At 43.4% G+C, this 19,928-nt stretch overlaps 1 protein-coding gene and 1 pseudogene across 1 annotated transcript; both read right to left on the bottom strand.

Moving 5' to 3' along the window:
- Positions 1-1,688: 1,688 nt before the first annotated feature.
- On the bottom strand, positions 1,689-19,263 carry GJD4 (gap junction protein delta 4). The gene is made up of 3 exons (XM_036454851.2): positions 19,085-19,263; positions 5,470-5,605; positions 1,689-3,242 (listed from the first exon to the last, which is right to left on the bottom strand). Exons 2-3 carry the CDS (start codon positions 5,531-5,533, stop codon positions 2,218-2,220), a joined length of 1,089 nt encoding a protein of 362 aa, XP_036310744.1. The 5' UTR covers positions 5,534-5,605; positions 19,085-19,263; the 3' UTR covers positions 1,689-2,217.
- On the bottom strand, positions 6,195-9,660 carry LOC118716873 (annotated as a pseudogene).
- Positions 19,264-19,928: the final 665 nt, after the last annotated feature.

The raw sequence follows: 19,928 nt of genomic DNA, 5'->3' as shown, positions 1-19,928 counted from the left end.
CTATGCGCGGTATGCTGAACTCCTGTCACCAGAGACAGCACGAGCTTACCATCTGAGCCTTGGCCAGGCCAGCCATGTGGCGGGAGAGAAGGAGCCTGTGGGGCTGCGAGCCCAGTGTCCATGCCCCAGCCAGCCATGTGGAGGGAAAGGGGGAACCAGAAAAATTGATCTTTCCAGTTCCTGATGCTGAGGGAGCCCTATGGGTGCCAGGATCCTCCACCTGCAGCCCCCAGTCACAGTCCATCCAGAGGCTGGAAGCCCCCGGCCCACAGTACAGATGTGACCAACATGGTGCCGTGATGCAGGAGTGTCTGGCAGGCATGCTACAGGCATCAAATCACTGCTGCCAACACCGTCCCCCCACACTCGCAAGTAGTATGGTCCAACTCAGGGGGCGACTCCTGAGGCAAGGCTCCCAAGGCAGCTGATGCGCACCACACCAGGTGGGGAAGCCAGACCTGAAAGCCCAAGCCCCCGAGTACCCGAACTGCAGGGTTTCGTGGGCTAGGGCCCTGAGGAGGCCCCAGGACAAGCATCTTCCCAGAGGCTGTGTGGAAGGAGGGGAGAAACCTCTGGCTAGAGGCCGGGGTGAGGGATGCTGGCATCTTTGCAGGTCGGTCTGAGAGACAAACCCCTCCCCCACCTCTGCACCCCCGTGCACGAATTTCATGCACCGGGCCTCTAGTAAGGATATAAGGAAATGTTAGATGGTATTTATGTTTCTGAAAAAGGAACAGCTCAGCAGGCTGATGAATAAGATTTAAGTGTCTGGCTATAGAAACAGCAAGATGCCCAATGATTCCTCGGGTTTACTGGTGATTATAAGATGCAGTAAGACATGTATTAATTTGGGGGGGGGGGATAGTAATGAAACCCTAGAGACTCCTTATATCTCTAAGACTACACCCACCTTTGGGAAGTCCACCACAATTGCATGCTATAAGAGACAAAAACTAGATTTGCCCCTGAATCGTTGAGGAATATCAGACTCAAAATCAGATTAATTTATATATTCAGAATTGACCTACGTATTGAAAAAAAATGGTCTGAGTCATGGCTGTTTTCAATAAATTGAGGAGAAAGAGAGAAATTGATTTGCTGCATATATTAAATATAGGCACATTCATTGGTTTTTATGCTGAAACTAATTTTGGATGATTTTTTTTTTCAGTCTTAACCAATTGCTTTCATAGCCTATATATATAGTGAGTAGGAGGTTATTCTCCATCTTAGCAGATATTTCATTGTCAAAGTCTTCTTTAGAATAGTTAGGTGTCCATTGATTTCATAGGTGCATTTGCCTTTTTTTATTATTTGAATGGTGAGAGTAATTTGTCTTCCTCAGCCATTTTGTGTTTGGGGACCAGAGGATATTTATAAATTCTGGAAGCATAACAGATGGCTTCTCCTCTCTTGATGAAAGTGAGCAGGTTTGTCCTGTCCCATAGTAGCTCTTTCTGTGGCACTGCATCTTCCCATCAAGCAACTAAAGGCGGCACTGAAACCCTAACAGAGTCACACAGACCAGAGCAACGCAGAGAAGGGCAGTAAGGAGCGTGTGCCCATTCTATGAGCAGAGGCAGCGCTTTCTAGTGCACACGCAGAGAGAGGGGCAGGAACTGTGAAACCAGTTCACGTTCACTAGGTATGACGTATGACGTATGACATATGAAGTATGAAGTGGGAAATCACAAGCAATCACCATTGAAGGTTTGGAGAAGTTAAACTAATGTGTCTCTACTGATGCCATGCTTAAGGTGCCTCTTTTTAAAATTAAATCCACGCAGAAAAACAAACAAAAAGGAAAAACATAAAAACAAATAAAAAGAAAAAAAGACTCATAATAATCACTGGAAAACAGTAATGAACTCCATTAATGTAAAAGAACTTGCTTTACATAAAGCACATACTATGATAAAGAATAAGACAACAAACCAGTCAGAGTGTAGCATAATCCCTAAGCAACCTGACGCTTTCGAATTAATCATTTTAGCTTCCAGTCCGAATTTGAATGCAAGAGTTTCTGAATTCAGCAGACAGGGTTATCTAAATTAAATCAACAGTGCAAGTCTGTGAGTGTCCCACGAAGTCCTTGTCGCAGGCCAGCTGGCCTTCCTGCCTGTTGATATTCTCCTGGGACATGAAGATTTCCCACGTGCCAAGGTGACGTTAGGGTTCAAGTCTTCTTTCAGTCACTGTGCTGCCTGGCCGCCCTTTTCACACCCACTCAGACCTTCGGGTCCCCAGGGGAGGGGCGCTCCCAGCGCCAGCCTGGCGGGCTGCGGGCTGCCAGGGACTGGACAGGCGGTGCGGGGCCAGCAGACGGCGGGGCCTTGAGAGATGCTCACTTTCAGAGTCCGGGGGGCGCTCTGCGTGGGGCCTGACCCCAGGCTCTGTGCAAGCCCTGGAGAGCTTGTCGCTGGCCAAGGACAGCCCCTCACTCTCATCCTCTGGAAGCTCCGACACAGCCCACTGACCACTGGGGCTGTGGGCCCCGTGCCCTCTGGTGCACAGGCCTGAGTGTGCTAGCGACACCCTCTCCTCCCCGGGCCTATCCAGCACCACGGGGTCCGGCCTCCTTTCCCGGGGGCCCTCGGTGGGTCCCGGCCCCCTCGGCATCCTCCTGCCCAAGCTACAGAGCAGGTCGGCCACGCTGAGCAGCACAGAGAGCGCGCTGAGTGCCCAGAGGAAGAGCATCAGCGTGGACTTCTCCGTGGGCCGAGAGACGTAGCAATCCACCGCGCCAGAGCAGGGAGAGTGGGCGCAGGAAAATCTGTTGGGGACAGAGAATCCGAAAAGGAGGTAATGCAAGGCCCCGAAAGCTGTCTCTGCCAGGGTCCGAAGACAGAGGTGCACAATGTAGCCGGAGGAAAAGTCTGGCACCACTAGGCTGCGCCCCTCCCTGCAGTGAAGAGGGCAGCGCCTATCCCTGGGGCTCAGATCTGCGAGGTCCTGGCTCCCTGAACCACCATCTGTCCCACAGGGTCCCCAGGCGGCGAGCTGAGCTCCTTTGTGCAGCACATAGACACTGAAAACCGCAGAAGGGAGGAGAACAGACAAGCTTTGGATCAGCCAGAAGCGTAGGTGGGACACTGGGGAGAAAACATCATAGCAGACATTGGCGCACCCTGGCTGCAGAGTGTTGCACACAAACCTCTCCTGTTCATCCTGGTAAACGGGGGACCCAGCCACAATGATCACCACCATCCTCAGCAGGATCATGAAGATAAGCCAGATCTTCCCTGGAAAAGAGAAGGACACTACCATGGAAACAGACTTCCTCCTAACAATGATGTTTAAATATGTCCTGGGGCTGAGAGTGAAGTGTGAAGTCCAAAAGCATGCATTTTAGTCATAGCAACAGTATTAGCTAGTTTGCATGTGACAAATATTTATTGAGCATTTACAATGTGTCAGTCAGTGTGAACTACTTGTTTGTGAAATGTATTGAAATTAGCAGATGTTAAAGAAGAGTAATTACAGAAAATGATTAATTTGACTATGCTAGTTCAGACTTTTGGTAATGTCTCCTGGACTGAAAGTTCTAGAAAGAAAGTTGAGCTGAGAAAATGAATGATGCAAATAAGAACTTACTTTTTTAGAAGATTAAACTTCTTAAAGGATATTAGTACATTCCTATAACTGTGTAGAGCAAATACAATAAGTCTTTATGAGACCCAGCACATGAAAATTCATACACTGGAGGGGGGATGCTTCAGCCCGGCCTGCCCCCTCTCACAGTCCAAGATCCCTCAGGGGCGGGAGGAGACCCAGCGATCAGGAGAAGGCGATGTCCCCATCACACCTCTGCTGCTTGCCAGCAGTGCAAGCCTCAGCTGGCCCTGGTTACTTGAGCCTTGGGCAGCCCTGGACGGCTGGGGGCTGAGGGCAGGTCTGGCTGCACCACACACCTGCTACCACTGTCCCAGGTGGGGCTGAAAGGACAGGGAGAGTCTGGTGAGGCTGAGGGGATTGGGTGCTGCCATCTTTGTGATGGTGTGATGGTCAATTTGCATATTCCCTCTTTACTAGATAGGATAATGGTCTACAAGACCTTCATTTAGTAACAGAACTTGTATTTATTTTTTTAAATACATATTTTATTGATTTGAGAGAGGAAGGGTTGGGAAGAAAGACATCAATCAGCTGCCTCCTGCATGCCCCCTACTGGGCATGGAGCTGCAATGTGGGCATGTGCCCTGACCGGGAAGGGAATTGAACCAGTGACCTTTTGGCTTATGAGACAAGGCTCAATCCACTGAGCAACATGGGCCAGGCAACAGGTTTTGTACTTAATGTTGCTTTATGGCTCTTGGGATCAAATTCTTTAAACCCTGTCTTGGTGCCTCCATTGGTGAGAGTGTGTCCAGCACACCAAAAGGTGGGAGGTTCAACTCCTGGTCAGGGCACATACCAAGATTGCAGGTTCCATCCTGACTCAGGGATGTTTCTGAGTGGTGACCGATCTATGTCTCTCTTTCTCTTCCCCACTCTCTAAAAATCGATAATCATGTCCTCCCGTGAGGATTAACAAAAACATTCTTTAAGAATAATCCATTTTTCAGAACTTTCAGTAATTTAGAATTCCTTTCCCTATTTCAGTGATTATAATTAATGAGGTTTGTCTTTTTTCAACTTATCATGAATAAATATGGTCAGCCTGGGGAATCAAAATAACTTTTAAAGTCTTCTTTTCATGTCACGAGTCAACTATTTTGAAACATGTTGTTTAAGGCTCAGTGAAAATAATTTGTAAATACTTTGTTTTGTGATAAGATACAGAAAACATCACCTTATAGAAAAACAAAACTCTATTATAAATGAAGGTAGTTAAATAATATTATTATGTGATGAAGTTATTGACTCAAACTTTTAAAGGCCAACTTGATTTTGTTTCAATTATACAAAATAACAAGTAAGAAAAATACCAATGACTAATCCTTTTTTCAATCTCTTTTTCTAGGACACCCATACCTCTCTAAAAATGTGTCTTATTTGTACTAAATTTAGAAGTCTTTAGTACTTTTTTTTGTTTAAAAAATAACTAAAATTGGGATTTGGTCTAAAGCACAAAAGAAATTGCTATTCTTTACAAATTAAGCTTCAAGATTAAACTCTAAAATGATGAACAAGAAGAAAGCATAACAGGCATTAATATATCTTTAACTTTTATTATTGTGCCTTTCCTGGTAATGCAGCCAGAGAAGTGTTACCTCTTTCACCTGCTCAGGCTTTAGACGCAGCACCAGAGTATCAGCAAGAAGAGGCCTCAGGAGAGAAAGACTCACTTCCTTAAATGATGGAGGAACCATGGTGAAGTCAGGAGCTTGAACCCACAGCCCCCTTTTGCTCCCGCAGTGCACAGACTTTTGCACTTCGTGTTGGTGTGGGTGTGGAAACCAATAAAAAAAAAAAAAAAAAAAAAAAAAAAAACAGAATAAGACCGTGGGGGGTGTTTCCTGTACTCACCCACAATAGTCACATTGCAGTTTAACGTGATGATGAGGAACCCAAGCAAGTCCAAACGGTCCATGCTTCCAGAATGTTGAAGATTCAAGGCTGCTGGGTATGTCAGAAGATTGTTGTTTCCAAGGAGGTGAAAAATCTTTGGAGAAATAAGAGTATGTTAGCTACAAAATAGTTAAAAATGAAAGTTAGAAATATGAAAGGAAAGATTTGAGCCCAGGAGCAAGAGGTCAGTTTTTCTGTCCCGAGCTGTTTGCCTCTAGGCAAAGTGTTCCTGACAACTGTGGGGACCAGAAGACTGCAGGAGTCATCTCTCATGTGGGCTATTCTTACCCTCTGGGGACATTCCAGGCCCTTAGTAGTGCTCACGTGTCTTCACCAGAAGAGACAAAGGCTTTAGGGTATACTGTATAATAGAAGTGACTACATTTAGCCCAAGATAAAAAAGTGCTATTAACTAGCCAAGTAAATTCTCTATGAAAAAAAGGGTGTTTTCTCCTTGAAAACATTTCCACACAATCTCACCTATTAAAGAAACACTAAAATGTTCATGTTTTGTCTTTTTCATGAAGCATAACCCATTATAACTCGAAAAGCTCTTGTCTTCATTCTCAATTCCTGGCAGGGTAGGGGAACATCTAGCCTAAGAAATCATTTGATCTGGCCCTGCCAAGGCCTTAGGGGTATTAGTTAAATGTTTGACCAAATATAGCAGGCTAATTTTTAAGTTAATAAGTGTATGGCCTGAGAAGGATGTTATAAATATCCACATGGCACAGACTTTGACACACTCCATCGCTGATGGTCTGGTGCTTCGATGCAACATTCTTGGTGAAGAAGCACTTAACTTCTTAGTCTGAGTTGGCACTGAAACTTTTTCAGTTGGCTGAGGCATTAGGGGGATTTCATGGCTAGAACTGACTGCTTCAGTTTCAGGCTCTGGTTCTTTGGTTTTTTGGTTCCACACTTTATGTCACTCTTTCTTTGCTCTTGGTTCCTGAGTGACCGTGAGCTGCTCATTGCTGGTAGAGGAGATACTGGATTCTGCCTCCTCCTCCCCAACTGCCTCATTCTTAGACTTCCAAAATCTTCCTTTCACATAGGAAATGCTGATACAGTTCCTGCTCATCACAGGCCTTTCCCCAACCCACACTGTGTTATACATGCAGCCGATGGACACTGACTGTGATGTCCTGTGTGTTTCAGAAGGAATCCAAGCCCTTTGATGGTGGTGACCAAAGAAGCAGACGTCAACCTGATTCTCCTCCTTCTGAATGACATTGGCTGGCCAGAATCCAAAACCTTTTATCTTAGCCCAAATCAGTTCATGATTAGGTATTCAAGGATAGCAGAACCAATGGTCAAGACCAGCATTTGATAAATAGAAGCAATTCTTACAAAGCTGTAGCTCATTCATCTCATGACAGGTGGCTTAAAACAGAATCCTTGCTGTCAGGTTGCTCTCTGTTTGCTCCATAGAAATTCACTGTGTTGTGGAGAAGTAGCTGACCATCAGCTTTGAACTCTTCATAACTTCTATATTTCCCTGCTCACCTGCCTGTCTTCCTGATTGCCCCTAACTGCTTCTGCTTGCCAGACTGACCACCCCTAACCACTCCCATGCCAGCCTTATTGATGTCTAACTGCTCCATTGCCAGCCTGTTTGGCCCCAACTTCCCTCCTCTGCCAGCCTGGTCACCCCTAACTGCCCCCCTACTTGCAGGGTTGATCACCTCCAATTGCCCTCTGTTGTAGGTCTGGTCCCTCTCAACTGCCCTCCCTTGCAGGCCTGGTCCCTCCCAACAGCCCTCCCCTGTTGGCCATCTTGTGGTGGCTATCTTGTATCCACATGGGGGCAGCTGTCTTGTGTGTTGGAGTGATGGTCAATCTGCATATTACTCTTTTATTAGATAGGATAGAGGCCTGGTGCACGGGTGAGGGCCAGCTGGTTTGCCCTGAAGGGTGTCCCTGATCAGGGTGGGGGTTCCCTTGGGGGTTCCCTTGGAGTTCCCTTGGAGTATGTTTCATTCCAAGCTCAAAATGACAAAGGGCACCTAGGGAAACTGAATTCAGCTTCTGGAAGGCTTGGAAATAAGTGCTTAATTTTTTTCTGTTTTGTGTGTGTGTGTGATTATCTTAACCCTGGGCGAGGGGCCTGTGGGTTTCAGGCCAGCCACACACCCCGGTGACCCAAGAGGAGGCCCTGGTATCTGGGGTTTATTTATCTTCTACAATTGAAATTTTGTAGCCTGGAGTGGCCAAGTCTCCTGCTTGCTCTGTGGTGGCAGCCATTTCTGTTGGGGTTTATGTATCTTCTATAATTGAAACTTTGTAGCCTTGAGTGAAGGCCTGAGCTGGCCAGAGCTGCAGAAGCTTGGCTTCCTCCATCGCCGGGGACAACCCTAGCCTTCTGCTCTTTCAGTTCCATGGCTGCTGCCATTTCTGTTGGAATTTATTTACCTTCTATAATTGAAACTTTATACCCTTGAGTGGAGGCCTGGGCCCACCAGGGTGTGTGGAAAGTTTGGCTTCCTCCATTTCCAGGGAAACTCAAGCCTCCTCCTGCTCTCTGTGGCTGCAGCCATCTTGGTTGGGGTTAATTTGCATACTCATTCTGATTGGCTTGTGGGCATGGCTGTTGGTGAAGTAGGGTAATGGTTAATTTGTATATTACTCTTTTATTAGATGGGATATCACATATCATATTTATGGGTCAGGACAAGCCATTCACACTACAGCTATTGTCATTTTATTTTTAGACATATTGTTGGCTGTTGTCATTTCTATTTGATAATCTAAGCAGTGTTTCCCAAAGTGTGGTATGCATACCCCCAGGGGTATGGGAAGAGTTTGGTGGGGGTACACGTTGCACCGGAGTTTGGTGGGGATATGCACTGCACCGTGCTTAGTTGCGCCTAATTCTACATTCTCATGAGTATGAGGGGTACTCAGTGTTATGAAAATTATAGAAAGGGTACACATATGTCAAAAGTTTGGGAAACACTGATCTAAGGGAAAAGAGGTCAGTGCTCCTGACTAGTCAGGTATTGCATGTTTTTAAAATTGTACTAGAGAAAAGAAAAATTGAGGCCTATATGAATCAATTCGCAAGAGGAATGTGTCCCTAAGAGCCATGGGGACTAGAGAGGTATTTAAAGTGGAGGAAAGAATCAAAGCTCCAGATCTGACCCACTCCTACTACTTCAGCCACACACCTCCACTATTATCTGCATTGTTTTTATGCTTTGGCCAAGACTCAACTTGAATAAAGGAGTCTGTATCAAAAAAAAAAAAAAAAAAAGGATATGTTAGAAAACATCTGCCTACATGAACGTAATTATGGAAGGCACTCTAGTACATGAAGGCAAAGTACCCAAGCTCTGGCTCTGACAGCCTGGATTAAAATTCTAGCTTCTTAACCTTGGAAGAGTTACTTTACTCGGTTTCCTCATTATAAAATCACAGTGTCTAACCCTTACCCTAGAATAATTGTGAAGAATAAATAAGAAAATATGTAAAGAATGTAAAATAGTACACAGCCAATGATGTGTACACAATTATTGTCAATCCTCATTCTTATTACCTGCCAAGAATAAGGTAGCAGTGAAGAGTGTGAAGCTTGAAGTGGCTTTTCCAAAAGGTGAGTGCTCCATGGTCCTAATTGTTTGGCTCAGAAACCTGGCAATAGAAGGATATATTTCATCCCAAGCTCAAAATGACAAAGTGCACCTAGGGAAACTGAATTCAGCTTCTGGAAGGCTTGGAAATAATGGTTGCTTTTTTTCCTGTTTTGTATGTCTGTGGGAATATCTGAATTATCTAATTTTAGAAATTAATATTTTGCTTGTTCTCAGAGTTTAAATGACTTTTCAGAACTGTGGATAGAAAGCAAGTTTCAACAGCTGCACCAACAAACCAACCATGTCTAGAGTCGCATCTTATTTGTGTCTGTAAAATCTAGTAACAAAAGAGATTATAACCAACTAGAGGCACAGAGCACATATGCATGCACAGGTAAGGTCCCTAGCGACTGCCAACTGCCAGCCAGGGCCTCCCTTTTCACACGCCTTGGTCTAGCACCACCCACTCACCTGCTCCACCATCCCACTGTAGGCCACTCTTTCCAGGGCCTACCAGGCCAGCAGCACCTGCGCTGCTGCCTACTGCCAGCACCATATTGCTGACACCAGCCATGTTCTGCACTGCCCCCCTGGTGGTCAGCGTACATCTAACTTCCACTCGGTTGAACTTCCTCCCATGGGGACAATTTGCATAGTAGCCTTTTATTATGTAGGATTGATTTTTTTTTTTTGATTTTTTTTTTTTTTTACAATATAGCTTACCACAGGCATGGGTCCTATAGGGTGAACCAGCTGGGTGCAAACCTTCTCACACCCACACTCACATACTCCCCCGCACTAGACTTACAGCTGAAAATTAACAATCTGGGCAACAGGACACCTGAAAAACTGGTACAAGGAGGAAATGTTCTTCTGCTGAGTCACTTCCTGTTCTTAGGGTTCCAAAAATGTCATTCTTGAATGTATTTTGAACTCTAGTTCAATTCAACTTCACAGGAACAAAGGCAAATGTCTTCTACCTACCAACATAATATTGTTGGCATCACTTGGAATTTGTTTTTGAGTAGTTGAGCAGGTTCTTACAAGCAGAGAAGTGAGACTTCTATCCCAAAGAAGCAAATTAACCATCACCCTACTTCAGCTCAGATCTTTTAGGAGACATTTTAGCAACACAAAGCTGTCTTCTCAACCATGACACAGTGCAGCCTCCCCAGGTCACAGGAAGGCATGCTTGCCAAAGATCATGTAGTAAAGTGATTATCTAAACTGCCTGTCAGAGGAAAGCATGTCAGATGAAGAATGCAAATCTGCCCTGGTCAGTGTTTCTCAGTGGTTGGAACATGCACCGAAGGGTCTTGGGTTCAATTCCTGATCAAGGGCACATACCTGGGCTTTAGCTGGTTTGGCTCAGTGAATAGAGCATTGGCCTGTGGACTAAAGGGTCCTGAGTTTGATTCCAGTCAAGGGCACATGCCCAGGTTGTGGGCTCAATACCCAGTTAGGGGGGCATCCAGGAGGCAGCCAATCAATGATTCTCTCTCATCATTCATGTTTCTCTCTCTTCTCCCTCTCCCTCTCTAAAATCAATTAAAAATTTTTTTTAATTTAAAAAGGGCACATATCTGGGTTGTAGGTTTGATCCCTGGCTCCAGTTGGGGCATATAGGTGAGGCAATCAATCAATGTCTCTCTCACATCAATATTTCTCTCTCTCTCTCTCTCTCTCTCTCTCTCTCTCTCTCTCTCTCTCTCTCTCTCTCTCTCTTCTCCCTTTCTCCTCCCTCCTGCTCTCCCTCTCTCTCTCTCTAAAAATCAATGAAAAAATATCCTCAGGTGAAGATTAAGAAAAAAAAAACAATTGCAAATCAATAAATATTACTTTTGAGGCTGGTCATTTATCCACTAAACCACATTACCACAAGGCAGTCCTAAAGATGCCCTAAAATCAATTTCCACTGACTTGCTGACTCATGCAAATTTGGAAGTGAAAGTCTGTTTTAGAATATACTTAGTCCACCTTCCTAACTCTACAGGTGAAATCAAAGATGGGTCAAGATCATCCAGCCTCAGTAAAAAGCTTAAATAGTACCTGGTGTTCCTGCCTTGGCCAGAGAATTTTTGACCTCATAACACATCAAAAGTCCAAAAAGTTTTAGCTGTCCAGAATGTTAAAAGAAATCTAATTATCTGCATAGCACAGTGTTAATCCTTTAAGTATTTGAAATAGTATTGCTTTAACTTTTTTCAAGGAAATTTTCTATGGTGCCCTTTGGAAGCTAGGTAAATGAGCAGGACAGCGTACAGAGACAGGGGTGTCCCAGCAGCCACTCAGAATTGGGTTTTCTTTGGAAAGAGAGCAAAGGTCGTCTCCTCTACTAGCTTGCCATTTGTCCACAAGTTTGAGCAGTATGTAAGAACACCCTTCCTGGGTGCTAAGATTTGAATGTGTCTCCCCTAAAATTCTTATCTTGAAATCCTAACCCCCAAGGTAATGGGATTAGGAGGCGAGCCCTTTGGAAGGTGATTTATGGAATTATTGATCTTTTAAGAGTCCTGAGAAATATCCCTTTCTCCTTCTGCCATATGAGTTTACAGGGAAAATATGACCAGAAGCTTTCCCTTACCATACAGCATATCTGCAGTGTTTGTACTTCCAGCCTCAACAACTGTGAAAAATAAATTTCTGTTGTTTTAGACCACCCACCCTGTGACATTTTATTAGAGCAGATAGACTGGGGTACTGTAGTATCAGTTGAAATAAAATCAAATAGTCAGCCGAAACTGGTTTGGCTCAGTGGTAGAGCGTTGGTCTGTGGAATGAAAGGTCCCAGGTTCGATTCCGGTCAAGGGCATGTACATTGGTTGTGGGCACATCCCCGGTAGGGGGTGTGCAAGAGGCAGCTGGTCGATGTTTCTCTCTCATCGACATTTCTAGCTCTCTATCTCTCTCCCTTCCTCTCTGTAAAAAATCAATAAAAATATATTTTTTAAAAATCAAATAGTCATATAAATCAGCCTCTCACCATATCTAATTTAATGACAATTTTCAGAAAGGTCTTGTGTGGGGAAATAGACTGTAAATTCAGTTCCATTCTGGATGTCACCAAGAGAACAAACACCTCAAATTAACAAACAGATTATACCAGTGTTCTCTCTCCAAGTGATTGACACCAAGATCCATTTCACCTAAGCCAAAAGCCTAGTACTTAACTTGCTTTAAACACTTAAAAAACAAAAAAAACAACAAAACAAAAAAACTCACCGCTAAACACTCTTTAGTTGCTTCCCATTGCCTCTGGGACAATGTCAAACAGAGCTCACCAAACCCCAGGGGACCTAGGCTCCCCTCTCCCCACCCTGCATTCTGCCCTCCAACAGAAGCGAACTTCTTATAGTCCCTGTGATCCTGTGTAATATGCAACACTAGGAATTACAAATTGTTTAGGGTCTGCCCTGTCCAGCCTCTTCACCCTGCCACCCCTTTCCCACAAGACTACAGCCAGACTCTAGTTCTCCTCACTATCTATCCGTCTTCCTTTATACTCTTCCTTAATACAGTTGGGCATCAGTTCAACTTAACAGTCAAAGGAGTAGAGAGAACAAAATAGGAAAATGGATTTGCATCTTACTCCTATCACTTACTCTGGGTCTTATTTCCTCTGCTGTAAAACAGGGGTCAATTATTTTGTTCCAACTTCTCTGTGTTTAGCCTAGAAGCTTAGGGTTTCTGAAACCTAGACAATTTTATCCAAATCTTAATTACCCAGAACAATTGTATATTACATTTTTTTCACCCAAGAAAACAGAACCAATGAGCCCTTGGTGTTCCCTAGACAACACTGGAAGCCCCTCTGAATGGTGAGGATTTGTCCCATGAGGAACTCTAGACCTCTGTACAGGCCACCCAACTATAGTGCTTTGCTAACCATAGTCTGAGTATGCTTGACTCTACTATATATACACTGTCCCATTTTCCTAAGCTCCAACTTTCATACATAATCCTAGAGTAATATATATATATATATATATATATATATATATATATATATATATATATATATTACTCTACTATATATATACATAATATATGTATATATAGTAGAGGCCCAGTATATACACTAGGGGCCCAGTGCATGAATTCATGCACCTTGAAAGGAACTGTGAGTCACTAGGCTGTGGTAGGCACAGAGGTGGGTCTTGGCCCATCCTTTGCCCACATGCCCAGCCCCTTCCACCACAGCCCCTGGTTCCCTGTCTGCAGCAGCCCCACTCCCACTGCTGCCACCACCATGCGCTAATGGAGCTGGCTCCACTTGCACCCACTGACGTCATAGAGCAATTGGAGCCAGTGCTGGCAGCGGATGTGAGTGGGGCCAGTGCCATCAGCAGGTGTGAGTGGTAGTTGCTGCCCGGATCACTCCTCAAGAGCAAGGGGAGGTGGAGAAGCCCTGAGAGGTGATCAGGGCTGGCAGCTGCCACTCACACCCACTGACGGTGCCAAGCGGTTGAGGCTGGCACCAGGCACCAGCAGCAGGTGCAAGTGGTGACTCCAGCGCCAGCAGCAGGTGTGAGTGCCAGGCAGGACCATGGCACACAAGAGAAAATAATTGTTAGTAACCACCAGAGGCTCACCCCAATGACAGTGACCAGCACCCTGCATTAGTCTGGCGCCCCTGCTCTCCTGCTCCATCATCCTGCAGTGGCCATACTCTGCTGCCTGCTATTGATGCCCATCATGTTCCACATGCGCCCCCTGGTGGTCAGCGCATGTCATAGCACTGCTCTATCCCTTGAGCCAAACTGCCTAGGGCTTGACACTACTATATTAATTTCACAAATAGAGAGGGAAGAGGTCCTCTCTATTTGTAACCAGTGTGTATGCTTTGTTTTTTGGAAATTTTAAGGTACAGTATTTTAATTAAACTTTATTTTTATACTAGTGGCCCAGTGAATGAAGATTCATGCAAGAATGGGCCTTCATTCCCCTGGCTGCTGACACCACTGTTGCTCTGGCCAGAGCAGCCTTTCTGCCTTTCTAAGCTGCCCAGAGGCCAGGAGCAGCTGGGGTGATGCAGAACACCTGCGTCATCACCATGGCAACAACGCAAGCATCCCACCCTGTCCCCAGCCACTGGGCATCTGTGTATGCAAATTAACCTGCCATATTTGTTGAGTTAATTTGCATACTCATTCCTGATTGGCTGGTGGACATTGCAAAGTTACAGTCAATTAGCATGCTACTGTTTTATTAGGTAGATTTGTTGTTGTTTTTTTTATAATACAGGTAGATGAGGGGAAAAAAAGTGAATATTGCTTTAATTATTTCCCTCTCTGGATAATTGAGAGGCAGTTTCAGAGGCCCTAGTTACGACCTATTGCCCAAACATAGCTCTACCTTTTATCTAATAGTCAATGTTAAATGCTTGAAGTCCTCTAGTTTTCAAAAGTGATGAAAATGAAAATACCTCTGAGAGAGGCAGCACACTAATTCCTTTCAGTCATTTTCACGATAGTGTGAGTTTAGAAACATCATTTCTGGCAGGAGGCTTTTCTATGAAAGTAAGGACCTTAGTTGAGAAAAGGAGCCAGTGAGGTATCATAAACACTGTCCCATTTTCCTAAGCTCCAACTTTCATACATAATCCAAAGGCCACATTCAAATTTACAAGTCCTTGTGCTTTCCTCTTATTCATTTTTATGTTTTAGGCAATAGCAGAGAGAAGTAAGAAAGGTCAGAGAAAAAGAGGAAGGAAAGGAGGGAGACACTGAGTGGCTGCAAATATAACACTGGAAGCCCCTCTGACTGGCAAGTTAGCGGATTCTCAACAAGACCAGTTCATGTTCCCCTTCTGAGCCTTTCTCTCTGCCTGTTTTCAGTCTGCCCCCTTTCTATGCCCCAGGAAATACTAGAAGGGAGAATGAAGGAATTTGATCTATTTTAAAACTCACAGCTGTTGAACACTAATCCTCAAAACATTCACAACCACTTTGATTTGGGACAAATGATTAGCCAGTTTGTAACAAATGAAAGATATATTCAGAAGTTCCAGACAGTGGTGTCTCAAAGAGCAGACGATAGTTAATTCATCTCTGAGCCAATGTCGGTACCCTGTATCTCAGCAATTTGAGAGATGGGATCTCCTCAGACCGCCTTTTTAATTCCCTTTCTCTTAAGGAACAAAACGAAAGGAAGGTAAGAAGTATCCCCTTTCACTGCTGCAGTGCTGTTGGGACAGCCAGGACCTCTCCAGAAACCAGCCCTTTAATTACCAGGCTCTATTTCCATGTGAAAGTGAATTCAAGGCAGGGAACGGAGTGGGGGGATGGACAGACTGCCTTGCAGAGCACCTGGGTGATAAAACAGAGTGGATCAAACAGATTTGTAAAGGGGTCACTTAGATCCAAAGTGTGTAATCTGGGTAGGAGCAGGGGACAGGGAAAGGACAAAATGTCCTGTGTCTTTCCCATCAGCCAGGCCTACCTTGCCCCGTGTATGCACGTTTCCTGAATTAATGGCTCCAGATCACACAGCTAGGAGGTGGAAGAACTGGAACTGAAACACAGAGTGTGACATCAAAGCTCTTCACCCTCTCCTACATCAGAGCACTGTGTGAGGGAGCTGCAAGAGAAACTGAAAGTTGTGTTGTTTTTCTTCTCTAAAGAAGGTAACCAAAAACTTGTTGAATACTTCTGAAAAAGAGTGAGAGTTTAATTTAATAACAATATATTGATATCTCCTCCATGGCAGACACTGTGCGGGGCTGAAGAATGTAGGTGAATAAGACATAACCTTTCCCTTCAAAGAGAGGGCGGCAGACAAGTGCATTTCTAACAGTAAGAACAGTGACTGACTTTCCAGATCTCAAAAGATCTCAGATACGGTTAAATGGTCATGTAACAGTATTGAACCTCAAGGCATCTAACAGAAGTGTGAAGAGAGCATGAAGAGAACGAATATTTGCAATGTGTGTGTGGCAGGGGTACGGGGGTGAGGTATGTTATAAATGAAGAAAATATGGCTCTATTGTGTTTCATGACTGCCTAAGACAGAGGTTGTGGGTGAAATGGTTGGGATTCTACTCCACTTTATTTGACTCGAAGGCCCATAGTCTTTCCATGTTCCACAGAGATGGGAGCAAGCGTTAGAAACAAGTTCTCACTCTCAGGCAAGACTAGAAGAAACATATCTTTCAACCTCTGCTCTTCCTTTCTGAAACCTGCTAAGATCTGTAGAGGTGTGTTGATAAGCTACTTTAATCTTTCTTGGAAAGAAGTGGCATAAAATATTTAATCATTTATTAAAAGGCAACAGAAAACACTTCCTGTGAGCTGAGCTTGGGTTTATGAAGAAGCTCTTTAAGAGGTAATCTTATTCTCAACACTACCTCCAGGCAATTTCTTTAGGAAATGTGACTGAATTCTAAAAGATTAAATTGTGTATATAAAGTAGATATTTGAGAATCATTTTTCTGAAGAGTAGCTCCTTTTTCATCTTTAGTGGGGGCTTTACTGGCTTAATAATGAAAGTGACTCACCCTGAGAGCTAATATTTTTTTTAATCTTTATTTTTCTGATCATTACAGATGCTCCTCTTCTGCCCCCCCCCACCCCCATATCTCCCCTCCACCTGATTCCCACCCCCTCCAGGCCTTCCTCACTCCACCACCACCACCCACTGACTTTGTCCATGGGTGTAAGCTCTGTTCAATTTCTTTCCGCACGCCCCACGACCCCTTCCCCCTGAGAATAGTCAGTCTGCTCACTTTCCATGCCACTAATTCTATTACATTCACCAGTTTGTTTCTGTTCATCAGATTTTTTTATTCATTTTATTTTTAGATTCACTTGTTGCTAGATATGTATCTGTTGTCACTTTGTTGTTCATAATTTTTTTATCTTCACCTTTTTCTTCTTCCTATTCTTAGAGAATACAATTCAGCACTTCATATAATCCTGGTTTGGTGGTGATGAACTCCTTTAGCTTTTTCTTGTCTGTGAAGCTATTTATCTGATCTTCAATTCTAAATGAGAGTTTTGCTGGGTAGAATAATCTTTGTTGTAGGTTCTTGCTATTCATCACTTTGAATATTTCTTGCCACTCCTTCCTGGCTTGCAGACTTTCTGTTGAGAAATCAGCTGACAGTCATATGGGTACTCCCTTGTAGGTAACTCATTGTTTTTCTCTTGCTGCTTTTAAGATTCTCTTTGTCCTTTGCCCCTGGCATTTTAATTATGATGTGTCTTGGTGTGGTCCTCTTTGGATTCCTCTATTTGGGAGTTCTGTGTGTTTCCTGGACTTGTAAGTCTATTTCTTTCACCATGTAGTGGAAGTTTTCTCTCATTATTTCTTCAAATAGATTTTCAATATCTTGCTCTCTCTCTCTCTTCTTCCGGCACCCCCATAATTCGGATGTAGGTATACTTGAAGCTGTACCAACATCCTTACACTATCTTCATACTTATGGATTCTTTTTTCAATTTGCTCTTCTGGTTGGGTGTTTTTCGCTTCCCCATATTTTAAATCTTTGACTTAATTCTTGGGATCTCTAGTCTGTTAAATCTCTGTATATTATTCTTTATTTCAGTCAGTGTATGCTTGATTTCTGAATGGCCCTTTTTCATATCCTTGAGTTTTTCACTAAATTTTTCAGAGGTTTCTAGAAGATTCTTGAGTAACCTTATAACCATGGTTTTGAACTCTACATCCAGTATTGTACTTTCCTCCATTTCTTTTATTTGTGACTTGTTTCTTTGTCTATGCATTTTTGGCTGCTTCCCTGTGTTTGTTTTTATGTACTAGTTAGCTGCTAAGTCTCCTTGAGTTGAGAGAGTGGCCTTGTGTGGTAGGTGTCCTATAGGGCCCAGTGGCTCAGCCTCCCCAGTCACCTGAGGTGGATGCTTTTGGTGCAACCGTTAGTGGCCTGTTTGCATAGTCTTGTTGTAGTTAGCCCTTGATTACTATTGGTATTACTGGGAGAATTGACCTCCAGGCCAATTTCTTGTGATGACCAACTGTGTCTACACTGGAAGATCTTTATCTGTTGTGCAGGAAACACCCTTATGGGGCAGGCTTTGGTGCTCACTGAGTCTGTCCCTTGATTGTGTCTCTTATGGATGTGAAGAGTTGTTATTTATTTATTTATTTATTTATTTATATTTTTTTTACAGAGAGGAAGAGAGAGAGATAGAGAGCTAGAAACATTGATGACAGAGAATCATCAATCAGCTGTCTCTTGCACTCCCCCCCCCCTCCACTGGGGATGTACCCGCAACCAATGTACATGTCCTTGACCGGAATGGAACCTGGGACCCTTCAGTCCATAGGCTGACGCTCTATGCACTGAGCCAAACCAGTTTCAGCAGGTCTCCTTATTTTTATTAAATGCTGAACATTGTGTATGTTACATTGTTGTATATCTGGATTTTATCTTCCTTCAATAAGTGTTAAATTTTTATTTAACAGGCAAATAAGTTGTTTGATTAGTTTGATTTTCCTGAGGCTTATTGTAAGCTTTGTTAGAATGGATCTAACTTGACCATATTGCATTTCTAGTCTTCACTGAAATTCCCAGGTGTTTTACTAGGTACAGTATCTTCATTCTGGCTGGCCAAATTTAAAAGAGAGCTGTGAGACCTAGGAATTGTACAGCTTAAAACTTCTTTGAAGTGTTCGTTTCCTGACCTGAGTGAGTTTTGCTTTTGCACATACAGCTTAGCATTTAGCCAAAGACTCAAGGGAGACCTTCTGAATACATTTCTGGAGTTCTATGTAGCTCCTCTTCTCTGGTATCTCCCCTACACTCTCTAGCAGTATCAGTCTCCCCAAACTCTAACCTCTGTCTTCTCAACTCAGTAGGCCTCCACGTGGATGCAGTCCCAAACTGTCTCCAGATGAAAAGCTGAAATAGTCATAAAGTTCACTACACTTCTTTTCCTTATGTCAGGTATTATACTCCTTTGCTGCCTGTTTTTAATATTTGAAAAGTTTTACCTCACATATTTCATCATGTTTTTTGGTGTGCTTTTTTGGTTACTTACTGTGGGAGATATAGTTCAGGATGATGATGGGTAGAAACCTTCCTTCATGATCTGTGTCAACCTTGACTCCAATTCCCCTTTATCCTGGAGACATAAGGAAAGAACACGATTTTTCCTTTCATTAATCCTTAATCTATCATTGCTATATGAAGATATGTATTTGATGCAAGGACTCTGCAAGCAATTTGATCTGAAGTATTCTAACTGAACCATGATAGGTAAACGTGGGTATAATCACTTATGGAACAGACTGTGTATCCTTAGGAAAGAAAGAAAAACAAAAAGCAAGAGAATGGAAGAGGAAAAAGAACTAAGGAAAGAGAAGTGGAGGAGGGGGAAGACACACACACAAAAAGAACAAATAAGGAAAAGAACAAGGATTTTACAAATGCATGAGTTAAGTTTTCAAAAGAATAAGAACATTTCTGCCTTCAACCTTGTGACTCACCTCAAGTGCTGGGAGCATTGAGGCATGAATTAGAAAAAAGAGGCCAAATTATTTGTTTTTACTCATTGCATTTGTTCTCTTTTGCAAGAAAGGGTATGTTTCTGATAAGAAATTTTTACAATAAGGCAGTGAAAAGTGATAATAATATTTAAAATATTTTAACTTAAAAATTACAAAATGAAGACAATAGATTTTGGCACTGGAGTGAAGGTAGATGTTGACTGCTGGAGACTTCAGTGAGTTACTGTTTCTAAGCATTCTAGCTGTGCTGAATAATAATACAGCTCATGCACTGCAGCCTTTCATTTCCTAGAGCACATTCTGACCTCAGTGAATAATCCACTCTAAAGGGCAATAGGTGTGAAGTTCTTATTTTTTATTTGTATTTCTCATTTC

Source organism: Pipistrellus kuhlii, unplaced genomic scaffold (genome assembly GCF_014108245.1).
Source record: "Pipistrellus kuhlii isolate mPipKuh1 unplaced genomic scaffold, mPipKuh1.p scaffold_m20_p_1, whole genome shotgun sequence".
In the NCBI taxonomy this organism is placed as follows: domain Eukaryota; kingdom Metazoa; phylum Chordata; class Mammalia; order Chiroptera; family Vespertilionidae; genus Pipistrellus; species Pipistrellus kuhlii.
This window is presented reverse-complemented; position numbering and strand designations above follow the sequence as displayed.